This window comes from Sarcophilus harrisii, chromosome 3 (assembly GCF_902635505.1).
Source record: "Sarcophilus harrisii chromosome 3, mSarHar1.11, whole genome shotgun sequence".
NCBI classification, from domain to species: domain Eukaryota; kingdom Metazoa; phylum Chordata; class Mammalia; order Dasyuromorphia; family Dasyuridae; genus Sarcophilus; species Sarcophilus harrisii.
The window spans coordinates 207,250,984-207,269,507 of record NC_045428.1 but is presented as its reverse complement, the minus strand read 5'-3'; the positions used below and the strand labels follow the sequence as shown (position 1 = coordinate 207,269,507).

Here is an 18,524-nt window from a genome sequence, read left to right as displayed (position 1 = left end):
CTATCAAACTTCGAATTATAAAAAATCATAATTATCATAATATAGTAAATAATAATCAAAATGTCTAGATCAGAAGTGATGTGTAATTAGATTTTCTATGCAATGTCATTAAAGACTTTTTGTCTCAGATATAGATAATAAAAATGCACATTTTCCATCTACATTTATCTGAGAGTATTCACAAATGTACTGAGAAATTTAAACATTCCTAGGCATGCTTCATATAATATGTTGGTATGCAGTACCTTAAAACAATGTCTCTACATGTCATTACAATGGTATTTTAGGGTTTTTTTAGGGTATATTTCCCCCTTCCCTCCCCAAAAATGGATGTAAACTGATATGCCTCTTCATACTAAAATTTCCACTTTTTCAAGAAAAAGTAATATTTACCACAATGATTAAAGATTAAATTTTCTTTGATAACCATTAATAACAGCATAAAAATATCTCACACATTTCCAAACATTTAAAGATTTAATTAAATTACAATTAAAGAGGGAAAAAAATAACAAAATATAGGCAAAATGGACCAATTTTACATAGCATGCTTAACGTAAAGATGGGCATACTACTTTTAGCCTACAAATGGTATTATTTTAATATTTTAAAAGCCATAAAATTGATTTAAAGAGGAATTTCAAATGATATAAAAATAAATGCACAACAATTAAGGATGAGCAATTCAGTTGTTTGTTTCTCACTGTCTCCTTGTAATTAAGAGTCCATGCCTGACAAAACATCATAAAACCAGATTTAAAAAACTGTTCAAATAAATGAATATAAATCAAGCAAAAGTTTTTGTTACCAAATCTGGCATTATCAAATGATTTAACACTAGAAACCTATGATTTTGTCAGTAGAAATTACTTTAAAGAAGCATTACTCATGAGGGAACCCTGAAACTGTCCTCCTTGAAACTGTCTTTCTTGACCTTTGGGATGAACCCTGAAACTCTCCTGACAGGAACCCACCCTTCAGGGCAGTTAAGTGGTTTCATTAAGATTGGCTCAGGACCACTCCCAGTAAATGGTCTCATTCAACCAGAAATCTAGACGTGGGAGCAAAGACAACATTGAAGTAATCTCTTTCAACTGAAACTTTAGTCTCAGATTTCCTATTTAAAGGGAAATTCGGGGGCTCATTTCTTTGCAGAGGCCCAAAAGCAGGACCATGCCTTGTCAAGGAACCTCCCTCTTTTCTTGGCATAGTTGCCTGTAAGGACCCCCTGGCTGCTGAGAAGACATTCTCTTCTCAGCGTTAATTCCTCTTTCTCTCTCTCTGCCAGGATTTCTCTACTAGACCTTTACCTTCCTTGACAGGACCTTGCCACTGAGGAAATCGGCCTCCTAGCAAAAGCTGACTTCTCAGTACAAATAAACTTCTTTTTGACAGTCTAAATTTTTGGGTTCATGAATTCTTTCACGTTGGATCCGTGCCAATCAGAAGGGGTTCCCACAACTCTCTGCTTTGCACCAAACCTCATTATTACCACCTGCTTTGCCACCACATCCTAAGGACCATGGGACCCTTTCCATTTGACTTACAGCTGAAACAATCTATCTATGGTGTCGTTTTTATTAGAATGTGATAAGCAGAGACTTTTCCTTGTCTTACTTTTCCTTGTAACTCCAATGCTTAGCATATGGTGCTTTTGCACATACTGCTTAATAAAATGCTTTAATCACTCAAAAATGCATGATGTAAATAAAAAAAACAACTTGGTCAAATGAAATGTATGTTTTAAGAATAACCTATAAATGGGCATTTCAGACTTGAAGATGTATGTTTATTAGGCTAATTAAGAATTATCTAATTCATTGTTCTTAGAGGTACTATAACAATTCATAGCTCCTAGGGAATGGAAACATCTCATATTTGTCTTTTTAATTGAACATTAGAATTGCAGACAGACCATTAGAACTATATAGGCTGAGAGGATTCTTTACATCTAAAAGTTCATGACAAAGGAGCCTAAGATGTTCTAGGAACTTTCAGAATTGTTTCAGAATTTGAAACAATAAAAGATGAGATTATCTTTTAAGGACTCGCTCTAGGAATTCTTGTTTGGCTTTGTTCTGATGCTCAAATAACTTCTAAACCAATGGTAATTATTGTCAGTTGTAAAACTTATTATAAAAGGCTATTTTCAACCTATAAACTTTATTTGCTTTCCTGAATCTTGTAGCTGTCATGCCTAAATCTTAAAATTTGAGCCTGTAAGTTCTATTGCTGAGGTTGTGGAGGCCAGGACAATTCAATGTAATTTAGATACTTTCTTCTATCAAAAAAATAATTTCAGTTAAGAAACAATGGAAAGAATATTTGTAAAGAAAAAAGAACAAGTCAGTTCAAGGGTCACTGTGGAATTTCAATTAGTTTCCTCTTCCCTCCTGACCTGATCCCTACTATTGAGTTACTCAAACTCACTCAATATTACATCAGAAACTGAACCAAACTTTAGTTGCTTTTTTCATCTTGATTTATAGACCTTCTCTTGAGATTATAAACCTCAACTCCTGTAATGAGAACCTGAGGTTCCTTTTTAATAAGACCAGCTCATTATGAAAGAGTATTTCTTTGAGCTGAGTAATACCATACTTATGAGGACAGGGAGATAGGAAGACATTGTACTGCAGACACAATACAGTCTACAAGACAGAAATAAGCATTGTGCTACTACAATTTCCTCAGGAGAGCTAAAATACTCCTTTTTTGTTTTTTAAACAACCCATTGTTTATTCTAGAAAATAGAATCACAGGATCAAAGCTATTAAGCTGGAAAGAACTTTAGAGATTTTTAGACAAGGAAATTTTACTAAGAAACTGAAGTCCAGAGAAAATAAGTGACATACATAGTATCACACTTTAGTAAGAAGTGGGATTCAAGTCAGTATTTTAGTAAAATATAATTAGTATTCATTTTTATAAAACATTAGTATTCTTTAAAAGGGATTATCATTTGAGTGTGCTTTTTTTTTAATGATTTACAAGTCCTAATTTTAAATATTTTGCTGTCTTTACTATTGACAAAGAAAACTGACAGATGATAGAACTTTTCAGGTTTAATTAGAATCTATTTCAGAAGTCCTTTAAATTCTGTTTTGCATAATACACTTTAAGCATTTTATTCAAACCAATTTTCTTTTAGTAAAAACTTGGTAGCATCATCAAATCCATTTTGATACAATGATTCCATTTTCCTTTGGCTTGGTGGGAAAAGAGCTTGATTTAGTCTTATCAGGTTAGCCATAGACAACTATAATGAAAAGAAACAAATTTTAATTATGAGACAAGAGATACTGAAGACAGATATGAATTTGTGAGTCTAAACTCACTACAGATCAATTTAATTAAAAATGCAGAATCCATAATAAAAATAATGTAATCTAATCTAACATTTTACATATTAATACCATAAGAATATTTATTTGATCTTATATATTTGACATGCTTTATTATCATAATCATTTTAAACAAAGGACCTAATTCAAAACTGATTTTGAAACTAGCTTCACAAAAGATGGGGAAAATAAAAAATAGTAATAAGTGAAAAGATAATAAAGTTTGTCAGGATAATGTTCAAAGTACCTAAGTAGACAGACAATATTCAGTACTCTTTATTCTGCTTGTCATAAAATAAATATTTTGAAGCAATATCCAAATTGTTTACCTGATTATGCAATTAATTTATAAACATTTTCTAAAATTAAAAACTTCTATGAAGGTTGTTAAATTCAGTGCTACTCCTGGAAGAATTACTCATTCAAATTCTCTGAATAACTAAAAAAAATCTTACCATAATATCTTGATTGGCAATAGTAACATATAAATCCAGCTGGCCTTTGTCTTCTGGAGAGATATCTAATCGACCACTAAAAGGTGAAACAGTCACTGTTCGCCCCATAGGCAAAATAGGAAGGCCATTGGTAAGCCCCCCATCAACCCATTTCTATTAAAAAAAAAAAAGTATCCATTTCAATTGTAGGGCAGCTTCATACTACATAGCATAAACATGAAATGACTTCTTAAAAAAATTACCAACCAAATAAAATGCAGTTTTAGAATATAACTTCTATTCATTAATACTTATATAGTGACCTAGTTTAGAATATATTTTAGAAAATATAACATTCCTGTATAAATATTACTTCTATTACAAATATTACTCTAGAGAAATTTAGAATTTAAGGGTGGTATTACAGATGGGATTTGTGATTTCAGTGACAGAGAAACTCTCTATATGCATTTAGCATGTGTCAAGAGAACATGAATCCAGTTCTTTTTTCTGAAATCAGTTCTCCCTCCTTTATGCTATTTTAACTCTCAAGTTGAGAAATATAAAATCTGAAAGATTTCAATTTGATTATTCTCTATAATAGTTGCCCAAATTTTAACTTACTATATTATATAAACTTCTTTGGGAACTTAGAATTATTTTATCAAAGTTGAGTGATAGCATTGCCTAATACTGGACAAAACAGTTTACCATGATAGGAAGTTCTATTGTTTTTCTTTCTTTCTCTCTCTCTGTATACACTTATAAGTATGGATATAGAGAGATCTAAAATTAACATTTTCTTTTACTTATTTTTAACTTCTGTACATATATATATATATATATATACATACATATATATATATATAATTTCCTTATGAATCATGTTAGAAGAGAAAAATCAGGACAAAAGAGAAAAAAATAAAACAAGAAAAAAAAAAGGAACATAGCATGTGTTGATTTACATTCAGTCTCCATAGTTGTCTCTCTGGGCACAGATAGCAGTTAAATGCACACAGATACCATTTTCTATCGAAAGTTTATTGGGATTACCTTGGAACAATGAAGAACCAGGTCTGTCACAGTTGATCATGGCACAATCTTGCTGTTACTGTGTACAATGCATTTCTGGTTCTATTTGTTCTACTTGTAGCATCGGTTCATATAAATCTTTATAGGGCTTTCTAAAATCAGTTTTGTTCATTTTTTATAGAACAGTAATATTTCATTACTTTCATATACCATATTTTATTCAATCATTCCCCAATATATGAAAAAAATATGAAAATATAGCAAAAGCAAGCCCCATAAGATCTGGCCCAAGCTTGTTATCTTTTCAATTTGTCTATTAGGCAAAGCTTACCAACTTATCAATGACATGTTGTCTGCCAAGAAAAAGACTCTGAAATCATCACATTTGATATTCTTTTTAGAATTTGTAAATATTGACATAAAAAGTGGCTTTCATTAGGCAAAAGATAGACATCTACTCATTTTCCAATTCTTTGCCACCACAAAAGAGCTGCTATAAACATTTTTGTACATGTGGATACTTTTCCCTCTTCTATGATTTTTTAGGAAGTTTACCCACTAGAGGCACACTGCTTTATTAAAAAAAATATGTAGTTTTATATGATTGGATCATGAAATTAGCATTTTCTACAACAAAATTACAAACTAATAGGAAAGAAAAGTGTTTTTTTTAAATCTCTGAATGCACAAAGAAATAGATAAGTAATTAAAATTATATGAAAATGAAAAAAATTACTAGTACAACCATGAATTCCTCATGAGAGTTTTTCAGTTTTCAACAGCAATCCGAAAAGATAAAATTGAGGATGAAAAAGACCAGAGAACTATATTGCAAAAAGAAATAAGAATGTCAGAAACATAGAAATTGAAAAGGATACAATGCTTATTCTGGTCTTGGTTTCAATTTCCCATGACATGCTCACAAATCTTAGAATTTAGGAAATATGATAGGGAAAATAGGTAACTCATATTCAGAGAAACACTAGTGATAGAAACAAATAAAAAAGGTGCTTCTCAAACATAAGTAAAGCTATAATTTTGTTCTCATTCTAGGTATTGTATTGACTCTCCTGATTTGAGAAAAAGCAAGTTTCCAGTTATTAAAAACACAGGAGTTATTAGACATTTTCAATAGTTGATCCACCACTGAAATCATTGAGAAACATTCATCTATGAGTTCTAAATTCTCTCTTTCTTTCTTTCACCTCCAAAGGCATAAAAGATATAGATAGATTTGATATAGGTTATACATGTGTTAATAATTTTCACTAATACATTTCTGTAAATGCATGATTATCCAATATGAGAGCAGAACATGGCATGCAGGCTAGTAAAATAAATAAATAAATAAATAAAAACAGTCATGAAGTAGTTAAGTCATCTTGATCCTTGGGGTGGTCTTTTTCTTATGGCTTTCAAAATTCTCCTAAGCAAGATGAAAGCACAATACATTACTCTTTGCAAAAGTCTTTGCAAAAAAGAGAGAGGGAATATATAAAACTAACTATTCTAGAGCTTTTCCATGGATGAAGTACCAATTTTTATTACACCTATGCCAAGTAGAAGTATAACTATAATTAAAAACCCACAAATTCACTTCACAAAGACTATTTCCTGAGGGAATATGTATATAAAATGTGTCTGGATTTCCTGCCTACTTTTCAGGTACAGTTTAGCCAATCAGAAAGCAAGCATAATAGGCTAGACTAGAGGAACTAATACAAAAAGTCAAATGAGTTTGGTGTCTTAAGGGGCCTTAACTTTTCTCTTAAGAGTACTAAGTAGAACTAATACATATTCATAATTAAATCATACTTAGTATGCATTAAAGAAAACCTTTCTTGGCAATTGTTTGATAGGAAAACAAAAATTCTTCATTATCTCCTAGTTGTCACTTGGAGGATAGAGGCTATTCTAAGTCAAAATCCCTGAAACACCACAGCATTAAAAACTGGTCAGAATATATTTCATCTTTTTTTTTTTTTGACAGAACGTATGAATGGGTAATGTTTACAGCACTGAAACTTGTACTCATTTCTGTTCTGACTTTTCCCTTCCCTCCCTCCACCCCCTCCCCTAGGTGGCAGGCAGTCTCATACATGTTAAACATGTTAAAGTATATCTTAGATACAATATATGTGTGCAAATTCGTACATTTCTCTTGTTGCACAAGAAAAATTGGATTCAGAAGGTAAAAATAACCTGGGAAGGAAAACAAAAATGCAAGTAGTCCACATTCATTTTCCAGTGTTCCTTCTCTGGGTGTAGCTGATTCTGTCTATCACTGATCAATTGGAACTGAATTGGATCTTCTCTTTTTCGAAGATATCATACAGTATTGTTGTTGAAGTGTAAAATGATCTCCTGATTCTGCTTATTTCACATAGTATCAGTTCATGTAACTCTCCAGCCTCTCTGTATTCATCTTGCTGGTCATTTCTTACAGAACAATAATATTCCATAAAATTCATATACCACAATTTACCCAATACTTCTCCAATTGATGGGCATCCATTCAATTTCCAGTTTCTAGCCATTACAAAAAAGGCTGCCACAAACATTTTGTCACATACAGGTCCCTTTCCCTTCTTGAGTATCTCTTTCGGATATGAGCCCAGTAGTAACACTGCTGGATCAAAGGGTATGCTGGATTCAAAGGGTATGCACAGTTTGAGAACTTTTTGAGCATAGTTCCAAATTGCTCTCCAGAATGACTGGATCCGTTCACAACTCCACCAACAATGCATCAGTGTCCCACTTTTCCTGTATCCCCTGCAACGTTCTTTACTATCTTTTTCCTGTCATCTTAGCCAATCTGAGAGGTATGTAGTGGTATCTCAGAGTTGTCTTAATTTGCATTTCTCTGATCAATAGTGATTTGGAACACCCTTTCATATGAGTAGGAATAGTTTCAATTTCATCATCTGAAAATTGTCTGTTCATATCCTTTGACCATTTATCAATTGGAGAATGGCTTGATTTCTTACAAATTAGAGTCAATTCTCTATATATTTTGGAAATGAGGCCTTTATCAGAACCATTACCAGTAAAAATGTTTTTTTCCAGTTTATTGGTTCCCTTCTAATCTTGTTTTATTTGTACAAATAGTTTTTATTATTTAGTTTTATTTGTACAAAAGCTTTTTACTTTGATATAATTAAAATTTCTATTTTGTGATCAATTATGATCTCTAGTTCTTCTTTAGTCATAAATTCCTTCCTTCTCCACAAGGAAAATAGTTTACTTCTCAAAGAAGTAAACTATCTTATGTTCCTCTAATCTCATTCTTTATGCCTAAATCAAGAGCCCATTTTGATTTTATCTTGGTGTATGGTATTAGGTGTGGGTCCATGCTTAGTTTCTGCGATATTAATTTCCAGTTTTCCCAGCAGTTTTTGTCAAATAGTTTTGGAATTCTTATCCCAAAACTTGGGATCTTTAGGTTTATCAAACACTAGATTACTATAGTTGTTGACCATTTTGTCCTGTGAACCTAACCTATTCCACTATTTCTTAGGCAATACCAAGTGGTTTTGGTGACTGCTGCTTTGTAATATAGTTTTAGATCAGGTACAGCTAGGCTGCCTTCATTGGATTTTTTTTTTCATTAGTTCCCCTGAAATTTTTGACCTTTTGTTCTTCCATATGAATTGTTATTTTTTCTAGGTCAATAAAATAGGTTTTTGGAAGTCCGATTATTATAGCACTAAATAAATAGATTAGTTTAGGTAGTACTGTCATCTTTATCATATTCGCTCAGCCTATCCAAGAGCACTCAGTATTTTTCCAGTTGTTTAAATCTGACTTTATTTGTGTGGAAAGTGTTGTGTAGTTTTGCTAATATAATTCCTGACTTTCCTGTGACAGATTCCCAAATATTTTATACTATCAACAATTATTTTGAATGGAATTTCTCTTTGTACTTCTTGCTGTTGGATTTTGTTGGTGATGTATCAGAATGCTTGGATTTATGTGGATTTATTTTGTATCTTGCAATTTTGCTAAATTTGTGGATTATTTCTAATAAACTTTTTAGTAGTTTCTCTGGGGTTCTCTAAGTATACCATCATAGCATCTGCAAAGAGTGATAATTTGGTTTCCTCATTACCTACTCTAATTCCTTTCATCTCTTTCTCAACTCTTATTGCCAAAGCTAGCGTTTCTAATACAATACTGAGTAGTAATGGTGATAGTGGACAGCCTTGTTTCACTTCTGATCATATTGGGAATGGTTCCAGTTTATCCCTATTACATATGATGCTTACTGATGGTTTTAAAATAGATGCTCCTGACTATTTTAAGGAAAAGTCCATTTATTCCTATTCTCTCAAGTGTTTTTTTTATTAGGAATGGATGTTGGATTTTATCAAATGCTTTTTCTGCATTTATTGAGATGATCATATGGTTTTTGTTAATTTGGTTATTGATATAGTCAAATATGCTAATAGTTTTCCTAATATTGAACCAGTCCTGTATTCCTGATATAAATCCTACTTGGTCCTGGAGATAATTTTTTGTAATCTTTGTGCTAATATTTTATTTAAGATTTTTGTATCAATATTTATTAGGGAGATTGGTCTATAATTTTCTTTCTCTGTTTTCACCCCTACCTGGTTTAGGTATCAATACCATGTCTGTATCATAAAAGGTATTTGGTAGGGCTCCTTCAATCCCTATTTTTTCAAATAGTTTATATAGAATTGGAGTTAATTGTTCTTTAAATGTTTGGCAGAATTCACATATAAATCCATCTAGTGCTCCAGATTTTTTCTTCAGAAGTTGATTAATAGCTTGTTCTATTTCTTTTTCTAAAATGGGACTGTTTAACCAATTTATTTCTTCCTCTGTTAATCTGGGCAGGTTATATTTTTGAAGGTATTCTTCCATGTCAATTTAAGTTATCAAATTTATTGGCAATAAATTGGGTAAAGTAACTCCTAATTATTGCTCTAATTTCCTCTTCATTGGTGGAGAGTTCTCCCTTTTCATTTTTTAATCAAATTTACTAAGGGTTTATCTATTTTGTTGGTTTTTTTTCATAAAACCAACTCTTAGTTTTATTTATTAATTCAACAGTTTACTTTCAATTGTATTAATCTCTCCTTTTATTTTTAGAATTTCAAGTTTAGTGTTTGACTGGGGATTTTTAATTTATCCCTATTCTAGTTTTTTAGTTGCAAGTCCAATTCATTGACCTTCTATTTCTCTATTTTATGCAAGTAGGCCTCTAGAGATATAAAATTTCCCCTTATTACAGCTTTGGCTGCATCCCACATATTTTGGTATGATGTCTCATCATTGTCATTATCTTCGGTGAAATTATTAATTGTGTCTATAATTTGCTGTTTCACCCAATCATTCTTTAAGATGAGATTATTTAGTTTCCAATTACTTTTTGATCTATTTTCTCCTCACTTTTTATTGAATGTAATTTTCATTGCATCATGATCTGAAAAGAATGCATTTACTATTTCCGCCTTTCTGCATTTGAATCATAGGTTTTTAGGTCCTAGTACACGGTCAGTTTTTGTATAGATTCCATGAAATGCTGAGAAAAAAAGTGTAAATGTCTCCATTTAGTTTTCTCCAAAGAGGTATCATATCTAACTTTTCTAGTAGTCTATTTACCTCTCTGACTTCTTTCTTTTTTTTTTTTTTTTGTGGTTTTCTTTATCTAATTCTAAGAATGCAAGGTTGAGATCTTACACTATTATATTTTTGCTGTCTGTTTCTTCTTATACCTCTCTAAATTTCTCTTTTAAGAATTTAGATGCTATACCACTTGGCACATATATGTTTAATACTGATATTGCTTCATTATCTATGCTACCCTCTAGCAAGATATTGTGCCTTTCCTTATCTCTTTGAATTTGATCAATTTCTGCTTTTGTTTGATCTGAGATCAGGATGGCTACCCCTGCTTTTTTTACTTTACCTGAAGCATAGTAGATTCTGCTCCAACCTTTTACCTTTACTCTGTGTGTATCACCCTACTTCAAGTATGCTTCCTGTAAACAATATATTGTAGGATTCTGGCTTTTAATCTAGTCTGCTATCTGCTTCCACTTTATGGGGGAGTTTACCCCATTCATATATATGGTTAAAATTACTAATTCTTTATTTCTTGCCATCTTTGTTAACCCCTGCTTATGCTTTTCTCCTTTCCTTCCCCCTTACCCCCTTTCCCAGTATTAAACTTGTGAGCAACACTTGCCTTTCACAGCCCTCCCTTTTAGGATCCCTCCCCCATCTTAGAGTTCGCCCCCTTTTCTTACCCCTTTTCCTCACAATTTCTGTATTCACTTCCGCTTAGCTTACTCCTTTCCTTTTCACTTTTCCCTTCCCATTTTTCAATGAGGTGGGAGAAGATTCTCTGTAAATCAAATATGTCTAATATTTTTTTCTTTAAGCCAATTCTGATGAGTCATATACACAACACAGTGTTCATTCCCCTCCTTTCTCTCCCTCAGATATTCCTTTGTCTCTTCATGAGATGTAGTACCCTCACTTTACCCTTTTTCTGAGACAATTTCCTTTCTACTTCTAATTTTTTTTATATTATAACTGTAAAACCAGATTATACATGTGTTCTTTATGTATATTCTTAACAGAAATATAGTTTTCCCCAGATTTCTTTAAACCTTTTTATTTTTCTCTTGAGTCCTATATTTGGAAATCAAACTTTTTGTTTAGTTCCTGTTTTTTGATCAGAAATAGATGAAATTCACCTATTTCACTGAATGTTCATCTTCTTCCCTGAAAAAAAATGCCCATTTTCACTGGGTAAGTTATTCTTGGCTGCATACCAAGTTCTTTAGCCTTTTGGAATATCAGATTCCAGTTCCTTCGATCTTTCAATGTGAATGCTGCTGAGTAATCCTTATTGTGATTCCTCTATATTTGAATTTTTTTTTTCTAGATGCTTGTAGTATTTTTAACTTGGTCCGACAGTTCTGAAATTTAGCCTCAATATTTCTTGGAGTTTTGATTTTGGGGTCTCTTTCAGTAGGTGATCGATGAATTCTTTCAATGTCTATTTTACCCTCTGTTTCCGTAACATCTGGGCAGTTCTCTGTGATGATTTCCTGGAAAACAGTGTCTAGGCTCTTTTTTTCATCATCATTTTCAGGAAGTCCAGTATTCTCAGATTCTCTCTCCTAGATCTATTTTCCAGGTTTGCTGTTTTCCCAAGTAGGTATTTAACATTTTTCTCTATTGTTTTCTTTTTTTTTTGGTTTTGTTTGACTGATTCTTGGTGTCTCCTTGAGTCATTCATTTCCACTGGTTCGATTCTGATTTTTAATTATTTTTTTCACTTACTTTTTTTTTCTTTTTGTAATTGTGCAATTGAGTTTTTAAGTAAGTTTTGTTCTATGGAATTTTTTTCCATTTCACCAATTTTATTTTTTAAAGAGCTATTTTCTTTTTCCAATTCACTTATTCTGTTTTCCTTGAAATTGTTTACCTTTTCCAATTCATTAATTCTGTTTTTCAGAGATTTGATTTCTTTATCCATTCTATCTTTAAATGACTTATCCAGACTCTCTTGCCAAACTTCCCTTTCCTTTCCCCATTTTTCTTCTAGCTCTCTTGTAATAACCTTTTTAATTTCTTCTATGAGAGCCTTATGTGATGGGGACCAGATCATATCCCCCATATCTGGGGATACTGTTTTTAGTCTTCTCACGGTTTGAAGTCTGCTCTCTATCTGTATCTAAAGTTAGAGTGTGCTTTCATCAAAGAATTAAAGAAAACAAATTAAAAAAGCAAATGCGGTTTCCTTTTTCATCTGTGTGGTGTTACCAAGCTTCCTCTACAGACTACAAGAGGTAGCAACAAAGCAGCAGTGGAACAGCAATGGCTGTGCTGTCTGCACAGCAGCCACTCTCTGAGATTCTGAGAACATACTGAGTCACTCTGAGTGTTGGGTGAGTGTGGCCAGGTTCAGAGAGTGTCCAGTGTTTCAGGATTAAGGTTTTTACCCCCTGTGTTTGTAGCTTTCTCTACTGATCTACTGGCTTGCTGCCAGGGCAAAGAAGTTCACACTGGGTAACGTTCTCCCCGCAAATTTTTCTACTATTGCAACTACACCCTGCCCTCTCCAGTCTGCTCAATGTGAACTGCTTTCCATGCTCTCACTGCCTGCCTTCAGTCTGTACCTGGTCTAACCCCACCCCTGCCTGTGAGCAAACATACCTTTTCTGGTGAATTTTGAGGATATCTTCTGTTGGTAATGTATTCATGGTTTTTTTTCCAGTTAAGCACTAATTCCAAGGCCATATCATGAAAAAAAGCATTCTGAGGGCAAGAAGGAGCCTAGAAAGATGTGTGTGTCCTCTTTGCCATCTTGGCTGGCAAATATATCTCATCTTGTAGGACCAGAATTAAGTTTTGGATTTTTTGTCTGTTTTTGTGGGAAGAAAAAGACTGGCAGTGAATTTGATTAAGGCTGAAGTAGAAATATTCTGAACCTTCAAATCACTAAATTGATTTGTGATTTAAATTACAGAATACATATTTTAAGGATGAATCAGACTCAAGACTATCTACCATTTTATGAATGAGGAAACTAACAAGGTACAGTACCATTTTCCTTAGTATAAGTTTAACCATGTTATTTTCCTACTCAAACTACAATGGTTCTCAATTACCTCTAGAATCAAATGTCAAGTCTTCCAATTGCCAATGAAAGCCCTTCACAACCTACCCCTATTCTACCTTTTAAATGTTATTATACATTACTACCTTTCATATGTATCACAGTTTAACCAAACTGATTTTATTGTTCTTTAAATATAATACTTCATTTTCTATTTTTGTGGCTTTGGATTTGCTGTTACCAATTTCTGGAATGTATATTCTCATCATCACTTCTGACGCAGAATCCCTGGTTTTCTTCAAGGCTCAGCTCAAGTACTACCTTCTGAATGAAGCCACTCATAATTCCTCCAGATCTTAATGTCTTCATCATGAAAATCACCTTATATCTATTGTCTATGGATTGTTTTATATGTGTTACATATTTATGTATAGGTATACAGAGGTACAGTGTAACTATATCTACCATGTAACATGTATGCCTACATTTCACAAGTATATACATACCCATCTTATATTCCCAATTCCCTGTTTTCAAGGACATAGCAAGGGAATATATACACATATATGCCTACATATTATACATACATAAACACACAGATGTGAACATAAAAGTAATGTTTATCTTTGTCTCTGTAAATTGAATATTTATAAATTAATATAATTTAACACATGCTTATTGAATGGCATGTATTGATGTATGTATGTTATTTGGGGTGTGTGTGTGTGTGTATGTGTGTGTGTGTGTGTGTGTGTGTGTGGTATAAAATGACAGGGTCAGAATTTAACATGTACATTTTTCTAACTTTTGAAATGACCTCTGAGTATAGAGACAGACTAAAATACATGAAAATATTGCAAAAGCAAGCCCCATAAGATCTGGCCCAAGTTTGTTATCTTTTAGATTTGCTCACTAGCAAAGCTTACTAGCTTATCAATGACATTCTACCTGCCAAGAAAAAGGCTCTGAAATCATCACATTTCATATTCAGTTTGGAATTTATAAATATTGACATAAAAAGTAGCTTTCATTAAGCAAAAGAAAGATGGTCTCATTTCATACCTTTAAATAATATGATATTTAACTTACTCAACTTAATGAAAAAATGGGCAATTATACTCATTAAATAGAAAAGTATTAAGAAGTGATGGTGCCTTTCTCCTAACACTTGGTGATATTTGTAAATATTACTCTGACTTACATATTATTACAATATGTTACTATATGATTGAGGGAAATATACAGTTAATATATTTTAGTAAATTAAATGCACAATGCTTGTAGACAGCCTGTGACATAATAATCTTTAGTAGTCCAACAGAATGAACTGAGTATATCCAACATAATTAATTATAGAGACTTATAAAATTGCTGGGAATAATAATTTCTAAATTTTAAAATTAAATTTAAGAGCATTTTAAAACTCATCATATATAGTATCTACTACATCCATAGTTTAAAGCTTTTTGCTAATTGTTATCTACAAGAAGCTTGACAATAGCATAAAACTGTTATTTATTTCCACTTAATAATTCCCATGCTTTATCAACAAGGAAAACATTGCACAGCTTCACAGACCTTTCTGCATCTATTTTCTTAAAACTTAACTATGCAATATCATTCCATTAACCTCCTTTAGAATTTTTAAACATTTAGCAATATTTCATACCTACCAAAATGTGGAGGTGTCAAAATAAAAGAATACCATATTTCACTTGATTAGCAGCACTGTAGGTCATCAATGAATATCAATATTTCTGTATTTTTTTCTAGAAGTATGATTAGCACAATGAAAACATTCTATAGTAAATCAGACTGACCATGAAGAGAATATTGGTACTAAGAAGATGGACAACTTTGTTCCAGAAAAGGGGTTTTTGAGGGCCACAAAAAATTTTTCAAGAACCATTTAATAAAGAAAAAGAAATCCCTAATTATCTCATATGTCATTTTGGTGTATTTGTCTATTTAGCTGAAATTCTTGATATGTCATATGATTAAAGAAAAGTTTAACTAAAAAAAAATCCTAAAGTGCGATTCCTGTTTAATACATACGGTGACTTACTATCTAACTATATCCATAAGCACTAACTATATTATGAAGCTATATTACTAATAATTCACAATTTGTAGCATTTTCAGGTTTCATGCTTTCCTCAAAACTGGCCAATGAAGCAGATTCTTTAACTTATTAATATCCATAAGTTTCATATTTAAAAAAAAACTAACAAACTTTGCTCCCCTCCCCACAAAAAAAATCACAGAGCAAGGAAAAAATGTTTGAGCAAAGACCGGAACCCAACATTTTTGCTTCTATGTCTTGTTCTTATACTATGATATACTGTTGCTACACTTGAGTTTTGGTAAAGTTAAAGAGGGTATATGAATGTAATTTAAATATAAAAATGTCTAGTGTTTATTTCACATGGTTTTTATGATTACCTTTAAAATCTTATTTCGTATCTTCACATTGGCAATTCGCAATGACAGGTAATACTAATAATTCAGATAATAAAAAAAACAAAGTAAATTTTGTGGTTGCCTTCATCAGAAAATCTTGTTTTCATTTAAAGCTATGCTTTTATCTACCTTTTTTTGCAATTAATTAACCCAGAAGAATCTTAATTTCCCTAAGCTTCTTGGTTAAATGTGTGACAGAAGATATGGCTTGACATGGAAATTATCTATGAAAGCCCCTCTGCAAACAAAATCAATGCAGCCAGAATTGTAAGGAAAGAATTAAACCGGGGGAAAATCTATACAGCAAGTTTCTCTGACAAAGGCTTCATTTCTAAAATATATAGGGAATTGAGCCTAATTTATAAAAATAAGAGCTGTTCCCCAGTTGATAAATGTTCATAGGATATGAACAAGCAGTTTTCAGAAGAAGAAATAAAAGCTATTAAGAGTCAGATGAGAAAAAATTCTTTAAATCATTATTGGTTAAAGAAATACAAATTAAAACAAATCTGATGTGTTATTTAACATCTATGACAATATATAATATGAGAGAAAAGGAAAATGGTAAATGCTGGAGATGTGGAAACATAGTTATATTAATGAATTGTTGGTGGAACTGTGAATTGGCTCAATCATTTTGGAGAACAATTTGAAATTGTGTCCAAAGAGGTATCAAAACTGTGAATACTCTTTAAACCAGAGAGAGATATTACTACTATGTTTCATACCAAAGAGATTGAAGAAAAGGATAAAGGAATTCATTTTATCAAAAAATGTTTAAAGAAACTCCTTTTGTGGTACCAAAATATTGGAAATTAAAAGGATGTCTATAGATTGGGAATGGCTGAACAAGTTGTAGTACACAATTGTGAAGAAATACTGCTCTGATATTAGAAATGATAAGCAGGATGGTTTTGGCAAAACATACAAAAACTTATATTAATGGATGCAAAGTAAAGTGGGCAGAACTAGGAGAACACTGTAGAATCAATATCTTAAAGATGATTAACTATGACTTAGTTACTCTACTTAAGGCAATGATGTCTTGATGATGATTGATCATCAATGTTATAATTCCTAAGGATCTGTGATTTAAAATGCTACACACCAATAGAGAAATGCTGAACTCTGACTACAAAGTGAAGCATGCTTTTTTCTACTTTATTTTATATACAAAGGGCTTTATGGCCAGACAGATCTTTTTGTATTTGATACTGGAGGACATAGGAAGCCATTGGAGTTTATTGAGCAGAGTAGTGACATTCTCAGATCAGCTCTTTAAGAAAATCGATTTGGAAGCTGAATGAAGGATGGAGTAGACTGGAGTGAACTTGAAAAGCAGGCCAACCTACCAACAGATTATTACAATAGTCCAGGAATGAAATAATAAGGATCTGCACAAGAATGGAGATTCTCGTATCAGAAGAGAAAATAGGCCTTGGCAACAATTTGGATATGGGAAAGGAGAGATGAGAAATGGTGGGTTATTGGGGATTTCTCCTATGTGAACCAAGGTAGATATAAGGGAAACAAAGTGATAAACAGACTCTTCTAATGTTGTCCCCAAATTCCAACCCAGATTTCTGCCAGACCTATTCTTAGATAGCAGTAAAGGTTCTGGTCCTAATTTTAGGTTCATTAAAAAAAAAAAAGACCCCCATGTTTTCATACAGTAGCAGCAGCAGATAGCTAGAGTGGAAATTCTTAATCTTCTCTACCATGAATTTCACTGTGTATGGTTAAAGCCTATAGTATGTATTTTGTTATCTACATTTATGCTTGAAAAATGCTAAAATTTCAGTTGGAGATTGAGGCCTTAATCATTTTTGAATCACACACTGCTCTGGTATTTTAGTCAAACTTAAGAACTCCTTTGCAGAATAAATGTATGAAATAAAATACACAGAATTACAAAATAAATTTCAATTATATATAAGTAAAGTTAACTATTACTAAGTTATTAATAACAAGAAGTTCAGAGACTCTAAACTAAAGTTTAGGAGTTAGGAGGTTACTGAAAATAAAGATGTAAATACTTTTTCCTATCCAAGTTCATACATTCTCTGAAAAACATCCCCAAATCTGGGATTTTTAATCTCATAATAAAATTGGATGATTTCTTTGCTTCTTCCCACTATGCTCTATCTTTACTACTATTACATAGGCTGCTAAATAGATTTGGAGAAAACCATGTTTATAGGGTCCATTACAAATTTATTTTACATAAGTGGGCCCTTACTACAATAAGGTAATCCTTTCAAACCTCCCTAATCACTTTGCTATCCCATTCACCATAGTGTCTATTCCAAACATTTCTATTTCCCATGACATTTCCTCTGTATACTTTTTCTCAGCTGAGGACTTCTTTTCATACTTGATGGAGGGAGGAAAAAATGAAGCAAGGGCAGCTAGTTGGTGCAATGGGTAGGGCAATGGCTGTGGAGTCAGGAAGATGTGAGTCAAAATCTGGCTTCAGACACTTAACAGTTATTAGCTGTATGCTTTATCAAAAAAAAAAAAAAAAAGAAGTCATTCACTAAAAGCTCCGAATTCCCACTGCTCTTTATGTCATATAAATTATATAACATAAATTGATTTCCATAATATTTCCTCCTTTATCCCTTTCTCACAGTAAGAGGCAGACCCTTCATCTTG

At 32.3% G+C, this 18,524-nt stretch overlaps 1 protein-coding gene across 4 annotated transcripts in view; it reads right to left on the bottom strand.

The window, feature by feature from the left end:
* Positions 1–3,045: 3,045 nt before the first annotated feature.
* Positions 3,046–18,524, bottom strand: part of PNPLA4 (patatin like phospholipase domain containing 4) — a 114,124-nt gene continuing 98,645 nt past the window's right edge. For all 4 annotated transcript variants that reach the window (XM_031959023.1, XM_031959022.1, XM_031959024.1 and 1 more), the window contains exons 6-7: positions 3,800–3,952; positions 3,046–3,259 (exon numbers count right to left, since the gene is read on the bottom strand). In XM_031959023.1, the coding sequence (XP_031814883.1) occupies positions 3,128–3,259; positions 3,800–3,952 (285 nt within the window). In that variant the 3' untranslated portion in view covers positions 3,046–3,127. The remainder of the gene's footprint in view (positions 3,260–3,799; positions 3,953–18,524) is intronic.